At 48.8% G+C, this 18,526-nt stretch overlaps 1 protein-coding gene across 4 annotated transcripts in view; it reads left to right on the top strand.

Annotated features, from left to right (window-relative positions):
• VPS35L (VPS35 endosomal protein sorting factor like) overlaps nt 1-18,526 on the top strand; it is a 153,196-nt gene that overhangs the window by 21,843 nt on the left and 112,827 nt on the right. For all 4 annotated transcript variants that reach the window (XM_033962939.1, XM_033962941.1, XM_033962940.1 and 1 more), the window contains exons 6-7: nt 159-235; nt 6,960-7,088. In XM_033962939.1, the coding sequence (XP_033818830.1) occupies nt 159-235; nt 6,960-7,088 (206 nt within the window). The remainder of the gene's footprint in view (nt 1-158; nt 236-6,959; nt 7,089-18,526) is intronic.

The following is an 18,526-nucleotide window of genomic DNA, read 5'->3' as shown; positions in this document are numbered from 1 at the left end:
AGTTGAGCTTTTTGTCTTCTGTCCCCCCTCCCCCATCCCATGTCCCAAAGCCTTGGGGGGGTCATAGTTAATTTGTTACTTGTTGATTCATCTAAACCCATTCTTAGGGGAACATAAAAGTAGCTTTGAGATTTAATCCAGTGATGCTTGTCCACTAGGAAAAACTACAAGTCCAGGTTCCGCTGTTTCAGAAAAGGTCAGGACGAGACTTGAAGAACTGGATGATTTAGAAGAGGTAAGGACAGGATTTGGAAACTTCCGTTGCATCATTTGTGTCTATGGGAAAAGCTGGACATTTGTTCCAGTCAAAGTTATTTGAAATGTGATCTACCATATTTTCACCCATATACCGCACACCCGTGTAAAATGCGCACACGGATATAGCGCGCGGGGAACACAAATTTATGTAAAAAAAATTTAATATAGCGCGCACACGCTTATACCGCGCATGCTAAAACCTCCTCCCGCCTTTTCCGAACCGGCAACCTCCCCCCCGCTCGCTTACCCGAGAGAGCATTTTTTTTTTCATTCGAATCTGGCATTCCCCCTGCGAACAGGCATCCTTCCCCCCCCCCAGCACCGCAAAACATCTCTTACCCGATTGGGCACCAGCACCAATGCACAGGATGTGCCAGTGCCAGTGCCCGAAGATCCTCTCTCGTTGGATTGGGCTGGGCAGTGTGGTGCGAGAGAGATCCTCCTTCTTCCTGCGCCAGGCTGGACTAGGCTTTGAGCATTTGCGCATGCTCAAAGCCTTCTGGTCTCGCTCTCTCCGAGATAATCTCGGAGAGAGCGAGACCAGAAGGCTTTGAGCATGCGCAAATGCTCAAAGCCTAGTCCAGCTCGGCGCAAGAAGAAGGAGATCTCTCTCGCACCGCCCAGCCCAGCCCAACCCAACGAGGGAGGATCTTCGGGCACTGGCACTGGCACATCCTGTGCATTGGTGCTGGTGCCGGTGCTGGTGCCCAATCAGGCAAGAGATGTTTTGCGGTGCTGGGGGGGATGTAGGATCGCAGGGGAGGGGGGGTGATGCGAGCGGGGGGGAGGATGCCGGTTCGCAGGGGGGATGCCGGATCAGATTGAAAAAAAAAAGTTGTAAAACGCACTCACACGTATAATGCGCACGGTTTGTAAAAATCGTGTATAACGCGCGCGTTATATGCGTGAAAATACGGTAATGGAAATCATATGTATTGCTAATACAAACTACCAGCCTGCTCAGTATGGCCTACAGAATAGATGAAAACTTGCTCTGGTGATAACATAATCTTAAAAGCAGATAAGAAAATGCTTCCTTGCCTCAGATAACAAACGTAGAGCATCATTTATTAATAGTATTTGAACATCTCTAGGAACCTGTTCATGTGTTCCTTACTCCCTGAAGCCTTCAATCCATAGAGGGGCACAATCAAAATATATGTCTGAATCCAATTTAGGCGTATGGCGCTGGATGCCCAACGACGGCGTGGGAAAATGCCTATTTCAAAAAAATGTCTAGAATTTTTTTTTTTTCCCTGAAAATCGTCTATCTGAACGTCCAAGTTATTGTTTGTCCAGACCGCCAGGACGTCTATACCACATTTTAAACCAAAATTTTATCCAAGTCCCAAATACCTAGAACAAGACCATTTGGACATGGGAGGGGCCAATCTTGTAATGGACTGGCCACCCAGACATGGCAACAGAGCAGTGGGGCACCTTACAAGGCATTGCTGTGAACGTTACAAAAAGGGGGGACAGATAAACATCTCACCAAAACTTCCTTATAGGTTATGGTGAGCCCCCCACAAACAAAAAAACAAAAGGAATTGACCCCAAAATATCCACAAAGAAGAAAATCCAGAGAAAACCAAAAAAACTCTGTGGAGTGATGATGTTCCTAAATGGACTTTATTTGAAAGTGTCAAAGATCCAAAGGTACACTGAAATCATCCACATAAAATAATTCCATCCACATAAAAATAAATCATCCACAAAAGAGCCTTAAAGGACCTAGTCCGCTATGGATACAGGACCGAACACGGTCCGCGTTTCGACAAAAAGTCTTCTTCAGGGGTCCCTGGGGGTCCTATAAAGGTGAGTACGTGGGAAACAATTGTGTGGTGAGCTCCCCCCAAAGCCTACTATACCCACCTACAGTCCTGATAACCCTTATGGCTGCAGGTGGCACCTATATGGCATTAGAATAGGGTTTTGGTGGGTACACATGTTCCACCATAAATGTAGTGGTTAGAGTGGCTTATGGGCCTAGGTCTTCTTCTCTATGGTACACTAGCCCACCCCCCAGGCTATTTAAAACACCTGTGTGCAGCTCTACTAGGCTTTCCTATACCAGGTGCTGATATTCTGGAAACAGATATGTACTTTTTTATTCTTATCTTTGGGGGGGGTGAGGGGGGGGTCAGTGAACACTGGGGGATTGTGTGGGGGTCTTTACTTTGTCTCTGCAGTGGTTATCTGGTCACTTTGAAAACCTTTTTGGCACTTATACCTGTTTTTACATCGTCTTACTCGCAATGTTTAAGTCTAGTAAAACATTCGATTATCCCGCGGGAACGACTAAGTCTAGGTTGGCCCCCATCCCGCCCACATACTGCCCTAACCACTCCTCCAGATATGCCCCTTTCAGCTCCTGGCGCACAGTGGCATAAAAAGTCCCACGGCGCGTCCAGAAAGTTGGTTTGGTTATCGGCACTTGGACAATCTGTCTTTTAGGTCGTCCAAGTGCCAAGTTTTTAGACGTGTTTAAGTTTTGATTATGAGCCCCATAGGGAATATACAGCAAAACTGAAAAGGAAGAACTTGTGATGTGAACTTCACTTCAATATATAAACTTTTAACCAGAGATGTGCTCAGAACCTTGAAAAACAAGGTGGAATAAATGCTAACTGGGGACAAGCCCCTATACGCATTTCAGTGTTCTATCATTGCATCCTCTCCCGTGATAGAAAGAAATATGGTGAAAAATATTTTGCAAAAAAAAACTAAACTAATGTCCCAAATCAATCATGTGAAAAAATAATAGCTTCAACGCTTTTCAAATGTGAACTTAACTTGCATAGGTGCTTCAGGAAGCTGTCTCACTCCAGCGGGCTCTAACGCGTTTCGCCAAAGGCTTCTTCAGAGAGCCGCCAAACAAGCTGGAACTGAGTGAAAACTTCTTCCCTGTTCTTTGCCAAGAGATTTCACCATGCTCCCTCCAAAGGAATAGGGAATAGCCTTGCTGTGAATTTATTTATTTTATTTTAAAAAAATTTCTTTTCCGCCTACAACCTAGGCGGATTACAATAAAACAAACGCAGAATATTTCACATAATCTTCACAGCAAAACAAACTGCAACAAGTAACCCTTTTAAATCATTCCCTCTTCTAAAATTTCAAATATAAAATCTCGCAAAGACATTTCAGTCAAAAAGGAATATTTCACAACATTTTACTCTAGAAAAAAGCGCGTACAAATAAGTAAGTTTTCAATTAATTCCTTTTTAAAAAGATTTTAACTCCCTACATAATCTCAAATGACCTGGCAACTGGTTCCACAATCATGGACATAGAAACATAGAAATAGACGGCAGATAAGGGCCACGACCCATCTAGTCTGCCCACCCCAATGACCCTCCCCTACCTTTCTCTGTGAATAGATCCCATGTGTCTATCCCATTTGGCCTTAAAATCAGGCACGTTGCTGGCCTCAATGACCTGAAGTGGGAGACTATTCCAACGATCAACCACCCTTTCAGTGAAAAAGAATTTCCTGGTGTCCCTGTCAGTTTCCTGCCCCTGATTTTCCACGGATGCCCCCTTGTTGCCGCGGGACCCTTGAAAAAGAAGATATCTTCTTCCACCTCGATGCGGCTCGTGAGATACTTGAATGTCTCGATCATGTCACCCCTCTCTCTGCGTTCCTCGAGTGAGTACAACTGCAACTTATCCAGCCGTTCCTCGTACGGGAGATCCTTGAATCCTGAGACCATTCGGGTGGCCATTCTCTGGACCGACTCCAGTCTCAGCACATCCTTACGGTAATGCGGCCTCCAGAATTGCACACAGTTTTCCAGGTGGGGCCTCACCATGGATCTATACAACGGCATAATGACTTCAGGCTTACGGCTGACAAAACTCCTGCGTAGGCAACCTATGATTTGCCTTGCCTTGGATGAAGCTTGCTCCACTTGATTGGCAGTCTTCATGTTCTCACTGACGATCTGGAGTCGGACCTGCAACTGGAATTGCTGTTGTCTGTGTCTTTTTATAATGAGTCTCCCCAGCTGACTCAATCAACAATCACATCGCTGTTTCAGATCTTAAAGAACGTGTTGGCAGGTACTTCCTTAGTGCATGTGTTAAATACCAAGGTGCTGTGCCATAGATTGTTTGATGCACAATTGCCAAAACTTTATATTCAATCCTAAACTCCATTGGTAGCCAGTGTAGTTATATCCAGATCCCCAGAAATCAATCGTGCTGCAGTATTTCACTCTGTATTTTACGATGCCTAAAAGCAATGCATTACAGAAATCAAGTTCTGTAATCGCCAGACTCTGCACCATGTCCAAAAATCGGATATAGCCATTATAGGTTTTAATCTTGACAGTACTCGTAACAACATAAGAATAGCCTTGCTGGGTCAGACCAAGAAGCCCAGAAGCCCGTTTTCATGGTGGCCAATCCAGGTCCCTAGTACCTGGCCAAAACCCAAAGAGTAGCAACATTCCAGCATCTCAAAGAATAGCAAGATTCCAGAACCCCAATGAGAGCAACATTCCAGAGCTGAGATTGTGATGTCATAATGCCTCAGAGCCAACCTCATCAGTGATGTCACAATGGCTTGATTGTCCTATACTTGGTTCACGTAAGAGCATAAGAACAGCCTTACTGGGTCAGACCAATGGTCCATCAAGCCCAGTAGCCCATTCTCACGATGGCCAATCCAGGTCCCTAGTACCTGACCAAAACCCAAGGAGTAGCAACATTCCAGCATCTCAAAGAATAGCAAGATTCCAGAACCCCAATGAGAGCAACATTCCAGAGCTGAGATTGTGTTGTCATAATGCCTCATTCCAGAGTGCCTCAGAGCTAGCCTCATCAGTGATGTTACAATGGCTTGATTGCCCTATACTTGGCACACATAAGTGCATAAGAACAGCTATACTGGGTCAGACCAATGGTCCATCAAGCCCAGTAGCCTGTTCTCATGGTGGCCAATCCAGGTCACTAGTACCTGGCCAAAACCCAAGGAGTAGCAGTATTCCATGCTACTGATCCAGGGCAAGCAGTGGCTTCCCCCTTGTCTTTCTCAATAACAGACTGGATTTTTCCTCCAGGAACTTGTCCAAACCTTTCTTAAAACCAGCTGTGCTATCTGCTCTTACCACATCTTCTGGCAATGCGTTTCAGAGCATAACTATTCTCTGAGTGAAAAAAAATGTCCTCCTATTGGTTTTAAAAGTATTTCCTTGTAACTTCATTGATTGTCCCCTAGTCTTTAATTTTGACGGAGGGAAAAATCAACCCACTTGTACCCATTCTACTCCACTCAGGATTTTGTAGACTTCAATCATATCTCCCCTCAGCCGTCTCTTTTCCAAGCTGAAGAGCCCTAACCGTTTTAGTCTTTCCTCATACGAGAGAGTTCCATCTCATTTATCATCTTGGTTGCTCTTCTTTGAATCTTTTCTAGCACCACTATATCTTTCTTGAGATAAGGAGACCAGAAACTGAATGCTGAAAAAGAGCTCCCTTAATCACCTGCAACATATGGACCTGCATAATAAGTCTTGCATCCAACAGTACCCTCAAGATTCTCATATGTGGCAAAATTGGAAATTTCACAACACTTACTTGTACTTTCTTTACATTCAGGAGTACATCATCATTCCCTAAAAACACCACTTCAATATTTTGCAAATTCAAATTTAACTGTTTATCCCTCCTCCAGTTTTGTATCTTTTCCATACACATTGTCTAACCTAATCAAGCTCCTTACTTATTGGGAAGAAAAAGTGTATATTCGCATAAATGCGGTCATGAACCCCCAACTCTTTGAGCACCTGCCCTATCGAAATAGATATTCTGATTGTAAAAGATAGATGTGAAGTATGACATGTTGCTTTCAATGTTATATGTAAGAGCTTATGTATGTGCTTTTAATGTAATCTGCTTAGGTTTTAAGCAGAATAGAAATTTTATAATAAGTAAAATAAATATAGATGTTGGTCAACAATGCTGGGTGTGGTCTCCACCAGAAGTGGCCTTAGGTGTCCGTAAGCGTCCCTATGTGTTTCTGGAGGCTCAAGACAGATGGGTGTCAGGTCAAAAGTGCGCCGGGACAAAGGCACGCCCAGACAATTGAGCGCAGCGCGGAGGCACGCGCCGCTCAAAATTACTGTTTTTAGGGCTCCAATGGGGGGGGCGTGGTGGGGAACCCCCCCACTTTACTTAATAGACATTGCGCCGTGGTGTGGGGGCATTGTGGGGGGTTTGGGGGGTTGTAACCTCCCACATTTTAATGAAAACTTCACTTTTTTCCTGTTTTTAGGGAAAAAGTTAAGTTTACAGTAAAATGTGGAGGGTTACAACCCCCCATAACGCCGGCGCGATGTCTATTAAGTAAAGTGGGGGGATCCCCAACAAAACCCCCCCCGTCGGAGCCCCTAAAAACTGTAATTTTCTTCGGCGCACGCCTCCGTCTTGCACTCAGTTGTCGGTGCGCACCTTTGTCTTTCGCGCCGTTGTCTATGAACCAGACATATGCCTTAAATGTAGGCCCTTAAAATGCTGGTCTACATTTAATTTAACTCTTAGTAAATGGAGGATGGAAAGCAAAGGCGGAGTTTGTTGTCTTTTGCTCTCTGTCCGCCCCCTTTTAAGGTTTGGAAGAAAGCACAACAAAAGGTCGAGAAGTGACCAATCCCTACTTTCTGAGCAGCCAAAGCTGATTAACTCTGTTTCCTTGTCAGGGATCCCAGAAAGAGCTCTTGAATTTGACCCAGCAAGATTACATAAACCGGATTGAAGAGCTGAACCAGTCGCTAAAGGATGCTTGGGCCTCGGACCAAAAAGTGAAAGCGCTGAAAATAGTTATTCAGGTCAGTCTTGGAGCAGTCCATTTTCTGTGTTAAAGCTGAAGGATGAAAGAGCTTCCTGCTGCAGTGTCCTGTACCTGGGAAGAACTAAGACCAGGAAGTGGTTCAGAATGCCGTGGCTAGATTGATATTATTCCATATCTCCGAACAACTGGCATTGGCTGCCAATTGTATTTAGAATTCAATACAAAGCAATTATGTTATGTCACCAATTTTTATATCGAAATTTCACAACTCATATGTTCCTCAGCGAGGCCACCTCCCCACTCAATATATCTTCATAGTAGGTGGCTTTACACCTCCTCTCGTCATCCTTATATTTTCTGCTGTTTTCATATTTTCATGCTTTTTATACTTTTACAGTTTTATACTTTTTAAATAGGTTTTTTAAATAGACTTTTTAAATATTTTATAAACTAGTCATTAAGCCCGTTACATTAACGGGTGCTAGAATATGTCTATCTGTCTTTCTTTCTGTCTCTCCCTGCCCCTGTCTCTTTCTTCCTTTCTTTGTCTCTCTCCCTCCCACTGTCTGTCTTTCTTTCTGTCTGTTTCTCTTCCTGCCTGCTGTCTTTCTGTGTGTCTGTTTTTCATTCTCGTGCGCTGCCTGCAGGGGGTTTGGAGGTCAGGGCGTGTGCGACAAGCCGCCGCTCGCGCCTGAAGATTTTAAAAGCGAGTATTTTTTTTTTTTAGTTGAAAGACGCGGCGGTGGCTCCTCTCATGATCCCCACCTGCGTCGGAAGTCCGACGCAGGGGGGGATCGTGAGAGTAGCCATTGCTGCGTCTTTGAAAGAACCGTAAGCCGCGTATGCGCACTTCCTATGTGTGCTACAGCTCACGGAAAACGGACGCACGCATAGGAAGTGCGTATGCGCGGCTTACCGTTTTATTATATTAGATACTAACTAAAAAGGTTTACTTAGATTTAAATCAGCTCAATTTCTGGTCTCATTTCACAGAATGGAGGATAACCGACATGTTTCACCCATGTGTTCTACAACGTTTTTTTTCAAGGCTATCACTCCCCATAACTATCACTCCATTCCGAACAGACCAATTTCCTCTCTAGAAGGGGACTTCTGGATCATATGAGTTGTGAAATTTCTGAATGAAATTGGTGTATATATAAGGTTTATATTCCTTATATACAGTGGTGCCTCACACAACGAACTTAATCCGTTCCAGGAGCAAGTTTGTTATGTGAAACGTTCGTTGTGTGAAACGCGTTTTCCCATAAGAATACATTTAAAAGAAAATAATTCGTTCTGCAGCCCTACATTTCCCTCCCTCCACCTCACCTTATATGCAGAGTCTGCCAGCCCTCTCCCTCACCCAGCCGCACGCTTCCAAACCTGTCTGGCTCTTACGTCGGGTTGAGAACCTTTGCTCTAGGAGAAGCGATCCTTGTTAAAGAGCCCCGAACCTGCTACCAAAGGTTAAACCGGAGGCGGAAGGGTTAAACAATTCTCATTTTAGCTCTTGAGCCTGACTAACATCGGCTGTTCCCTGCAGAGACGGTACAGAGGGTTTTACTTTATCGAGCGGGGAGGGACGGGGGAGAGGTGGGGCCGCCCAGGTAGAGAGAGAGAGACCAGCATCAAGACGCATTTACCGTGGCCTGGGACGCCAGTTCCCACCGGAGGCCCAAAAGTTTTCTGTTTGGTGAAGGCGGCCGGGGACGGGAGAGATGTGCGGAGCTGGAGGTGCGGGGCGGCTACTGCTGCTGCTGTGCGGACTCTTCCAGGCCTGGCAGCGGATAGGTAAGCGCAGAACCGGGCGCAAGTCCTCGCGGGCCACCTCTGGGGGAGAGGGTTTGCGGAGTGGGCCTCGAGACTTGGGCGGGGGGGGGGGGGGGCTTGTTTTGTGCTCTCTTTCTCAGGCGGGTAAATGCACCTTTGTGCTCTTCAGGTTGGGGAGGGGGAAGGACTGAGGGCGAGTTGGGTGGAAGGAGGGAACTGAAGACAAGACTTTTTTCCGGCTTGTCTGTTCGCCTGGGAAAAGGCTTCCAGGAGCGCACAGTTTCGGCTTAATCCCGCGCCATGTGCGTGTAAAGGGTGGGAGGGAGGGGAATGTCCTGTCCTGTCCCCAGGCGGCGGGGGGGGGGGAGGTTTAAAAATATGCGGTGGCGGCGGGGGGAGGTTTAAAATATGTAGCGCCACTGAACGATGCAGCTCGGGCGACTTCGTTGTGTGAAACGAAGTCCGTTGTACGAATCAAGACAAGAAGTTCGTTGTGCGCAGCGTTCGCTGTGCGAGGCGTCCGTTATGCGAGGCACCACTGTATTGGGGTTACAATTCATTATTGCCTTTTTTTCTAAGAAAGTATATGTAAGTGGTGCTTTTGACTCTAACCAATTTTTATATGGCACGATCCCTGAATTCTTTAAGAGTTTGATGTCTGGGTATCAACAATTAAGATTATTGCGCTCCGAAAGTTCGGCAATGAGTCCGATTACTGATTTGAGCGTTTTTCATTCGTTCAACGATAAGGTTCCCTGACGCAGGGACAAAACGTGACAGTTTCACGTCGGAACCTTCCAGATGAGATAAGTGTCTTATCCCAGGACAAGCAGGCATGATATTCTCACATGTGGGTGACGTCATCTACGGAGCCCCGGCGCGGACAGCTTTTCAAGCAAACTTGATTAAAGTTTCAAGTTTGCACACTGCACCACGCATGTGCGTGCCTTCTCGCCCACTAGAGGGCGCATCCCACCTCGTGGTCCTCAGTTCAAATTTTTCCGCGGAGCAAGAAAGCCCTGTGGATCTGAGCTCCAGTGTTTTTGCCTTCTAGCTGCCGCGTTTAGTTTGTTTTCCTTCGAATTAGTTCGCGGTGCTGTTTCTTTCTTTTCGTTTCTCATAAAAAAAAAAAAAAAAAAAAAAAAGTCTTTCGTTTTCATCGGACTCCGGGGGCTCCCGGAATCCGTGGCCGCGGGACGTCGGTACGTTCCCGGCCTTCTCCCTTTTCTTCGTGGATGTCCCGTCCTGTTACGGGATTCAAAAAGTGCAACCGGTGCGAGAGGTTGCTTTCCATCACTGACCCTCACCGGTGGTGCATCGTCTGCCTTGGGCCCGAACATCCGACAGACTCGTGTGATCGCTGTGCTACCTTCCAAAACAGGGCCCTCCGTCGCCGTAAGGCAAGAATGGCCGAATTGTTCGCCGTCGACGCGCCGCCTAAGGCCTCGACGTCGGCCTCGGCTTCGGCCCCGGCCTTGACCTCGGCCTCGGCGTCCTCGGGGGCCTCGGCCTCGCCTCGGCCCTCCTCCTCGAAGTCGTCGTCAGTGAAGCAAGCTTCGGGTAAGTCCTCTGTTCCATCCCCTTCAGCAAAGAAGCCATCCTCGAGTCAGGCCAAGGCGGGTGGGTCGACCCCGGCCCCGCATCGGACCTCGACTCCGCACACCCCGAGGGAATACTCGAGACCGAGGTCGCCCTCCAGGGAGTGTGCCCCGGACTCGGAACTCCCCACCTTCGTGGGGATTCCGGCCTTCCAGGATCTCCTCCGAGCTCTGATCTCATCGGAGCTGTCGGGAGCCCTGGAAGTGTTGCAGCGTGCTGCGGTTCCGGCGGCCTCGACCTCGGCCTGGACGCCTTCGGTCTCGGAGGCCCCGGCCTCGGCTCCCTCGGGAGCCCCGGCCTCGGCGACCTCGGTCCCGGGTACTGGGACCCCGTTCACCTCGGTCTCGGCCCCGCCCCGGACCTCGACCTCGGGGGAACCCCCTGAGCGGAGTGTAAGGCCCAAAGAAAAGTTGCGCAGAGTGCGCCGTCTTTCCTCCTCTTCCTCCGGGTCTTCCAGACACGCCTCGCCCTCGACGCGACCTCGGACGGGGCGTCGATCGAGGAAGTCTAAGCGGCCCCGAGGCTCGCCTCGGCGCGACCGTTCCTTGTCCTTCGGGGGCGAGGCGTTGCAGGTGTCGGAGTTGCGCCTCAACAACCCGAGGCTCCTCCGCTCACCCCATGGGAAGTCTTCCCGGGCTGCCTCGCCGAGGAAACGGGAGAGTGTCCCACGAACCCCGGGGTCCTCACCCAAGGGTTCTGCGAGGAGGACAACTTCCCCTTCCCCCTCGAGGGCCCTCAAGAGGGGATCCTGGGATTCGGGATCGGTTAGGGATCCTCATTACTCCCACGAGGCCTCCCCCCTCTCCTCGGTGGGGCGGTCGAGAACCCCCTCTCCCCAGGCTAGGCCGTCCTCATTTTCATCCTTCGTTCAGGACATGGCCCAAGCCCTGGGGATTGACCTGATGGTAGGCTCTCGGTATTCCAAAGAATTTTTGGAGGAACAGGACCTCCCCATTCTTCCTAGGGAGGTGCCTAGACTCCCTCTCAACAGTGTCCTTCTGCAAACCTGGCTGAAGAACTTGTCAAACCCTCTTACAGTCACGTCCGTGCCTTCAAAAATGGAATCGAAGTATAGGACGATTCCCCCTAAAGGGTTCGATAAGGCGCAGCTCTCACACCAGTCTCTTCTGGTGGAGTCCGCTCTTAAAAAATCACAGCCCTCACGGGTTTCGGCGGCGGTTCCACCAGGCAGGGAGGGGCGGACCCTGGACAAGTTTGGCCGCCGCCTCTATTCAAATTCCCTGATGGCCACCAGGGTTCTAAACTACGCCTTCACCTTTTCCTCCTTTTTGCGTGGTATGGTGAAGGACCTCCCTCAATATCGGAACTCGTTACCGGACTCCCAAAGAGCAGGATTCGACAAGTTTATGTCCAACCTGTCTCAATTGCGGTTGTACCTATTCCATGCAGTGTACGACGCCTTTGAGCTGGTTTCGAGGGTGTCGGCCCTCGCGGTGGCCATGCGCCGCTTGGCCTGGCTTCGCACCCTCGACATGGACCCAAACCTGCAGGAACGCCTGGCAGACTTGCCTTGTGTGGGGTCCGAGTTATTCGACGAGTCATTGGATGCGGCGACCAAGCGCTTGTCGGAACAGGAGCGCTCTCTAGCATCCCTGGTCCGCCCCAAACCTAGGCCCCCGCCGCAGAAACCCTTTCGGCCTCCGCCGCGCCGATACCCTCAGAAGTCGACCCCGGCTTTCTCGAGACCGCCTCCGAGACGTCCGTCTCAGCGAGGCAGAGGGGGACAACCCCAAGCCCCGGCGCAGGGCCCTTCTAAGCCAGCGCCTTCCTTTTGACGGGATGAGCGGACGGGGCGGGTTCCCCTCCGCGCTTTCTCAGGAACCCCTTCCTATCGGGGGCCGTCTTCGGTTCTTCCGGGAGGCATGGACCGGGATCACCTCAGACGCTTGGGTGCTCCGGATCGTCTCCGAGGGCTACTCGCTCAACTTTGTGGCCTCGCCGCCGGACAGTCCCCCAAGTTTAGTCCCCTGCAACCGTTCGCAGCTACCGACCCTTATAACCGAAGCCAAAGCCCTCTTAAAGCTTCGGGCGGTCGAGCCGGTCCCCAAGGACCAGTGGGGTACGGGGTTTTACTCCCGCTACTTTTTGGTCCCAAAAAAGACCGGGGACCTGCGCCCCATACTGGACCTCAGGAAGCTCAACAAATTCCTGGCCCGGGAGAAGTTTCGAATGCTATCTCTCCCGGTTCTGTACCCCCTCTTGGGGGAAGGGGACTGGATGTGCTCCCTCGACCTGAAGGAAGCATACACCCATGTTCCGGTGCACCCCGCCTGTCGAAGATTCTTACGATTCCAGGTGGGGGACCTCCACCTCCAGTACAGGGTACTGCCCTTCGGCCTGGCCGCGTCCCCACGAGTATTCACGAAGTGCATGGTGGTGGTTGCGGCAGCCCTCAGGTCACGTGGACTACATGTGTTCCCTTACCTGGACGATTGGCTCATCAAAGCCCCGACCAGGGAGGGGGTTATCTCAGCGACCCGACAGTCTATTGCCTTCCTGCAAACTCTCGGGTTCGAGATAAACTTTCCAAAGTCTCAGTTGAGACCGTCGCAGTCTCTTCAATTCATAGGTGCTGTGCTGGACACGGTGAGCCTACGCTCCTACCTGCCGACCCAGCGGTTGGAAGCCTTGATACGGATGAGCCGCCAGGTCTCCCAACTATCGAGGGTGTCGGCCAAGCGCATGATGATGCTGCTGGGCCATATGGCCTCGACGGTACATGTCACGCCGTTTGCGAGGCTACACCTGAGGATCCCTCAGTGGACCCTCGCGTCCCAGTGGCGCCAGGAGTGCGACCCGGCGTCTCGCCTCATTTCGGTAACTCCGCCCTTGCGGAAATCGCTGCGTTGGTGGACAGACTCTTCAAATCTGTCCATGGGACTATTGTTTCGCACTCCGCCTTTTCGCAAGGTCCTGACCACGGACTCCTCGGAGTACGCGTGGGGAGCCCATCTCGACGGTCTTCGCACGCAGGGCCTGTGGTCGTCAGAAGACCGTCAGTGTCATATCAACGTGCTAGAGCTGCGAGCCATCTTCCTAGCACTTCGAGCCTTCGTTCACATATTGCAGGACCAGGTGGTCCTCGTCCGCACGGACAATCAGGTGGCAATGTATTACGTGAACAAGCAGGGAGGAACAGGGTCATGGCCCCTCTGCTCCGAAGCTCTTCGCCTCTGGGAGTGGGCGGCCTCCCGGAACATCTTCCTCCGGGCGGTCTACATCCAAGGAGAACGGAATTGCCTGGCGGACAAACTGAGTCGACTTCTGCAACCGCACGAGTGGACTCTACACTCAGCAGTTCTACGCGAGGTCTTCGCACGCTGGGGAACGCCACAGGTGGATCTGTTTGCCTCTCCGGAGACACACAAACTACCACTATATTGTTCTCGGATGTACTCGCAGGACCGTCTGGAAGCGGATGCCTTCCTACTCGACTGGGAAGGGAGGTTCCTGTATGCATTCCCTCCATTCCCGCTGATCATGCGAACGTTGGTACACCTAAAATCGTCCACGGCCACGATGATTCTCATAGCACCTCGGTGGCCGCGTCAGCACTGGTTCTCCCTGCTGCTCCAGCTCAGTGCCAGAGAGCCTCTCCCCCTGCCCGTCTCTCCTTCTCTGCTGTCTCAGAGTCAAGGATCCATGTTACATCCCAATCTGCAGTCATTGCACCTGACAGCCTGGTTTCTTGTTCCCTGACTCCTCCGGACCTGTCTCAATCGGTGAAGGAGGTGTTGGAAGCCTCCCGCAAGATCTCGACGAGGCTTTGCTATGCGCAGAAATGGGCCAGGTTTTCCACCTGGTGCTCGTCTTTTCACCTGGATCCGGTATCAGTTCCGGTATCCTCGGTTTTAGAATATTTGTTTCATTTGTCGCGCTCCGGCTTGAAAACCACTTCGGTGCGGGTTCATCTCAGTGCGATTTCTGCTTTCCACCAACCCCTGGAGGGACGCCCTCTGTCACTCCATCCCTTGGTGACACGCTTCATGAAAGGGTTACTCAGGGTTTGCCCCCCTCTTAAGCCTCCTTCAGTCGTGTGGAATTTGAATGTGGTTCTGGCTCAACTGATGAAACCCCCGTTTGAGCCACTCAACAAGTCCCTCTTGAAATTTCTGACTTGGAAGGCGGTGTTTCTAATTGCCCTCACCTCCGCCAGGCGGATTGGGGAGTTGCAAGCCTTGGTTGCGGACCCTCCTTTCACTGTCTTTCATCACGACAAGGTGGTTCTCCGCACCCATCCTAAGTTTTTACCTAAAGTTGTTTCTGACTTCCACCTCAATCAGTCCATTGTCCTTCCTGTGTTCTTCCCGAAGCCCCACTCCCACCCGGGCGAGACGGCACTTCACACGCTTGACTGTAAGAGGGCGTTGGCATTCTATCTTCAACGCACCAGGCCTCATCGGAAGGTTCCTCAATTGTTTTTGTCCTTCGATCCCAATCGATTAGGGCATCCAGTTTCCAAGCGCACTCTGTCTAACTGGTTGGCCGCTTGCATTTCCTTTTGCTACGCTCAGGCTGGCCTTCCTCCCCCGGGTCGAGTCACGGGGCACAAGGTCCGAGCGATGGCAGCTTCGATAGCTTTCCTCCGATCCACTCCGATGGAGGACATATGTAAGGCTGCCACTTGGTCTTCGGTTCATACATTCACCTCTCATTACTGTCTGGACACTTTATCCAGAAGTGACGGCCGGTTTGGCCAGTCAGTATTGCAAAATCTGTTTTCCTAAATTGCCATCCTCCCACCTGCCCTTTTTTGGTTAGCTTGGAGGTCACCCACATGTGAGAATATCATGCCTGCTTGTCCTGGGATAAAGCACAGTTACTTACCGTAACAGGTGTTATCCAGGGACAGCAGGCATATATTCTCACAACCCGCCCGCCTCCCCGGGGATGGCTTCCTTGCTAGTTATGGAACTGAGGACCACGAGGTGGGATGCGCCCTCTAGTGGGCGAGAAGGCACGCACATGCGTGGTGCAGTGTGCAAACTTGAAACTTTAATCAAGTTTGCTTGAAAAGCTGTCCGCGCCGGGGCTCCGTAGATGACGTCACCCACATGTGAGAATATATGCCTGCTGTCCCTGGATAACACCTGTTACGGTAAGTAACTGTGCTTTATTTGCTTTTTGACCTGCATTTGAGTTTTAAAGGTCTAGTACTGTTTTTCAACTTAATATTAAATATGCTATGATTGGATGGAGTGGCTGTATGTGGGGAGAATTCCCCGGGTACAGTCTCCAGGTCTCTGAGCATGTTTTTTGTTTAGAGATGTAAGATAATTGACACTTTAGCTTAAAGATCCCCAGAAGTTTAGGGGAGTCTATTATCTTTGCTACGTATTAAACATCCTTTTGGACCCCTGTTGGTTTAATATTGAATTTTCCCCTACTGTTTATTTGTGACTGAGTCCCCAATGAATATGCAGTCATGTTGCCTCCATTACAATCAAATTTATCTCATGCATATTCATTATGGATAAGTCTGAAAAGCAAATTAGAGGATAGCTTTGAAGATCAGTTGAGAGCATCTCGATTGTGTCACTGAAAACTGTTATATTGACCATTGTGGGGCTATTCTGACTGTATCATAAGCAACTTCAGCGTTAGTTTGAATAGAGATCCGAGGTGATTAGCAGGAGGGGTTGGGTACCCTTCTGCTGCGATTGTCGGGAGGGCCGTTGGGGGGGGTCTACAGGAGGGGTTGGGTGCCCTCCTGCCGTGATCGCTGGGGGGAGGGGAGCCGTAGCCGTGGTCACTATGCTAATCACGGCAGGGAGATCTTTGCCGCGATTAGGTACAGCGGCCGCGTCTACTTACCATGTAGGCTAACATTGTAAGCATTAAAAGTACATGTCGTGTTTGTTTTTGTATAGTTATTAACTAATATTTAACTAAGTTTTAAAGTTTAAAGAATGTTTCCTTTATACGTAAATAAAGAAAAGTATTTAAAATCGTACCCGTTTGAGGCTTTTATGTATGCAGCGGTGGCGGTGACGGGGCGGTGAATGGGGTGGCAGTGGCGGTGACGGGGCGGTGAAGGGAATGGTGGTGACGGGGCGGTGCAGAGGATGGTGAGACGGGGACGGGGCGGTGACGGGGACCAATTTTTTCACCGTGTCATTCTCTAATTTTCATCTTAGAAGACTTTATGACACTGTTAATGCAATATTAGAGAGCAATTTAACGAAGATGCTGCAAAAAGAAATCCTTACACATGTTATTTTGTAGTTAATGAAAACAAAGCATGTGGGTTGTCTGATTTAATTGTATATGTGTGTGTTTATAATGAACTTGGAGTTTTGACTCTCGTAATTGTCGCATGAGCCGTTCATGGAGCATAGTCAGTCCTGTAGGCAGATTGAGATATTGCTTCATACTAAGAGCATAAGAATTGCCATATTGCGACAGACTGAAGGTCCATCCTGTTTCCAACAGTAGCCAACCCAGGTCCCAAACACCTAGCTAGATCCCAAAGAGTAAAATGGATTTTATGCTGCTTATCCTAGAAATAAGTAGTGGATTTTCCCAAGCCATCTCAATAATGGCCTATGGACTTCTCTTTTAGGAAATTATCCAAGCCTTTTTTAAACCCCGCTAAGCTAAATGATATCACCACATTCTCTTGTAACAAAATCCAGAGTTTAATTACACATTATGTGAAGAAATATTTTCTCCGGTTTGTTTTAAATCTATTACTTAGTAGCTTCATCGCATGCCCTCCAGTCCTAGTATTTTTGGAAAGAGTGGACAAGCGATTCACATCTACTCCTTCCTCTCCACCCAGTATTTTATAGACCTCTATATCCTCAGTATTTTATATCCCCCTGAGCCGTCTCTTCTCCAAGCTGAAGAGCCCTAGCCTCTCTTCATAGGGAAGTCGTCCAAAACCTTTTATCATTTTCGTCACCCTTCTCTGAACCTTTTCTAATTCCGCTATATCTTTTTTGAGATACGGCGACCAGAACTGCACACAGTATTCAAATTGCGGCCCTACCATAGAGCGAAACAGGGGCATTATAACATTTTCATCTTTGTTTTCCATTCCTTTCTTGATCATTCCTAACATTCTGTTTGCTTTCTTAGCAACTGCTGCACATTGAGCTGAGGGTTTCAACATATCCTCAACAGTGACACCGCCTCGGCAGTGTCGGCCTTTGTGTGACAATAGTGATTCGAAATGAGCTGTCTGTATAGTTTTTGACAGTGCAGTGAATTCTTGTAATGAAGTGTTTGTTTACAAGGTCTGCCTTTTCTGGTTCAGAACGAAATGTCCTAAATAAACAAAAACTCACAAAAATCTTTATACAAAGGAGCTTTAATTAACAAGAACAAGTTGCTGCCAGACTGTCTGATTTAACAGCCTTCCTGTCCTTACCATCTCCCTATGAAATGATTAATGCCTAAAGAATACAAGTTAATGTGGCCTATATAAGAACATTTTTTTTCTCTAGAAAATGTAAGATTTGTCTCCTACCCAAATTGGCATATAATCTTAAGGGAATTTTTCAAGTACCTTTCTTATTTCTAATCTTAATGTATATTTTCTGTAAACCGCTTAGAACCTAACGGATGTATCGGTATATAAGAAATAAATTACATTACATTACATTAAACTTGTGAGGATCTCTATGGAAAATACATGCTATGCATACTGAAACCAGAGCTCATCTTTAAACGTTGAAAAATAGTTTTCCGTGACTTATTTCTAGAAACAAACTGTGAACAGAATTGACCTTAAGGGCTGGTGAGGGGAGTGACCATGTCGGGCTCTGTTCTTACAGAGATCCTGCATTGGCTGGTTGGCTTTTCCCCAACCTTCCCACTTTCTAGCCAAATGTTTTTCAGCTGGTGTGGTTAGCTTTTTTTTTTTTTAAGAGAAGGAGGGACCTGTGTGTGTGTGTGTGTGGTCTCGTCAGTTACATTGCGATGTGCCGCTGCTGCTCCCTCCCCTTCTCAGACTCGTGCTCAACTCGCACCTTCTTGGGGTCATAGGGTTACCATATGGCTCCAGAAAAAGGAGGATGAATTGAGCCATCCGGATTTTACTTCCATTGCTTTCAATGACTGCCTGTCCTCCTTACTAAA

Source organism: Geotrypetes seraphini, chromosome 11 (genome assembly GCF_902459505.1).
Source record: "Geotrypetes seraphini chromosome 11, aGeoSer1.1, whole genome shotgun sequence".
Taxonomy (NCBI): Eukaryota; Metazoa; Chordata; class Amphibia; order Gymnophiona; family Dermophiidae; genus Geotrypetes; species Geotrypetes seraphini.
The sequence above is the reverse complement of the archived record's forward strand: the minus strand, read 5'-3'. Positions and strand labels throughout refer to the sequence as shown.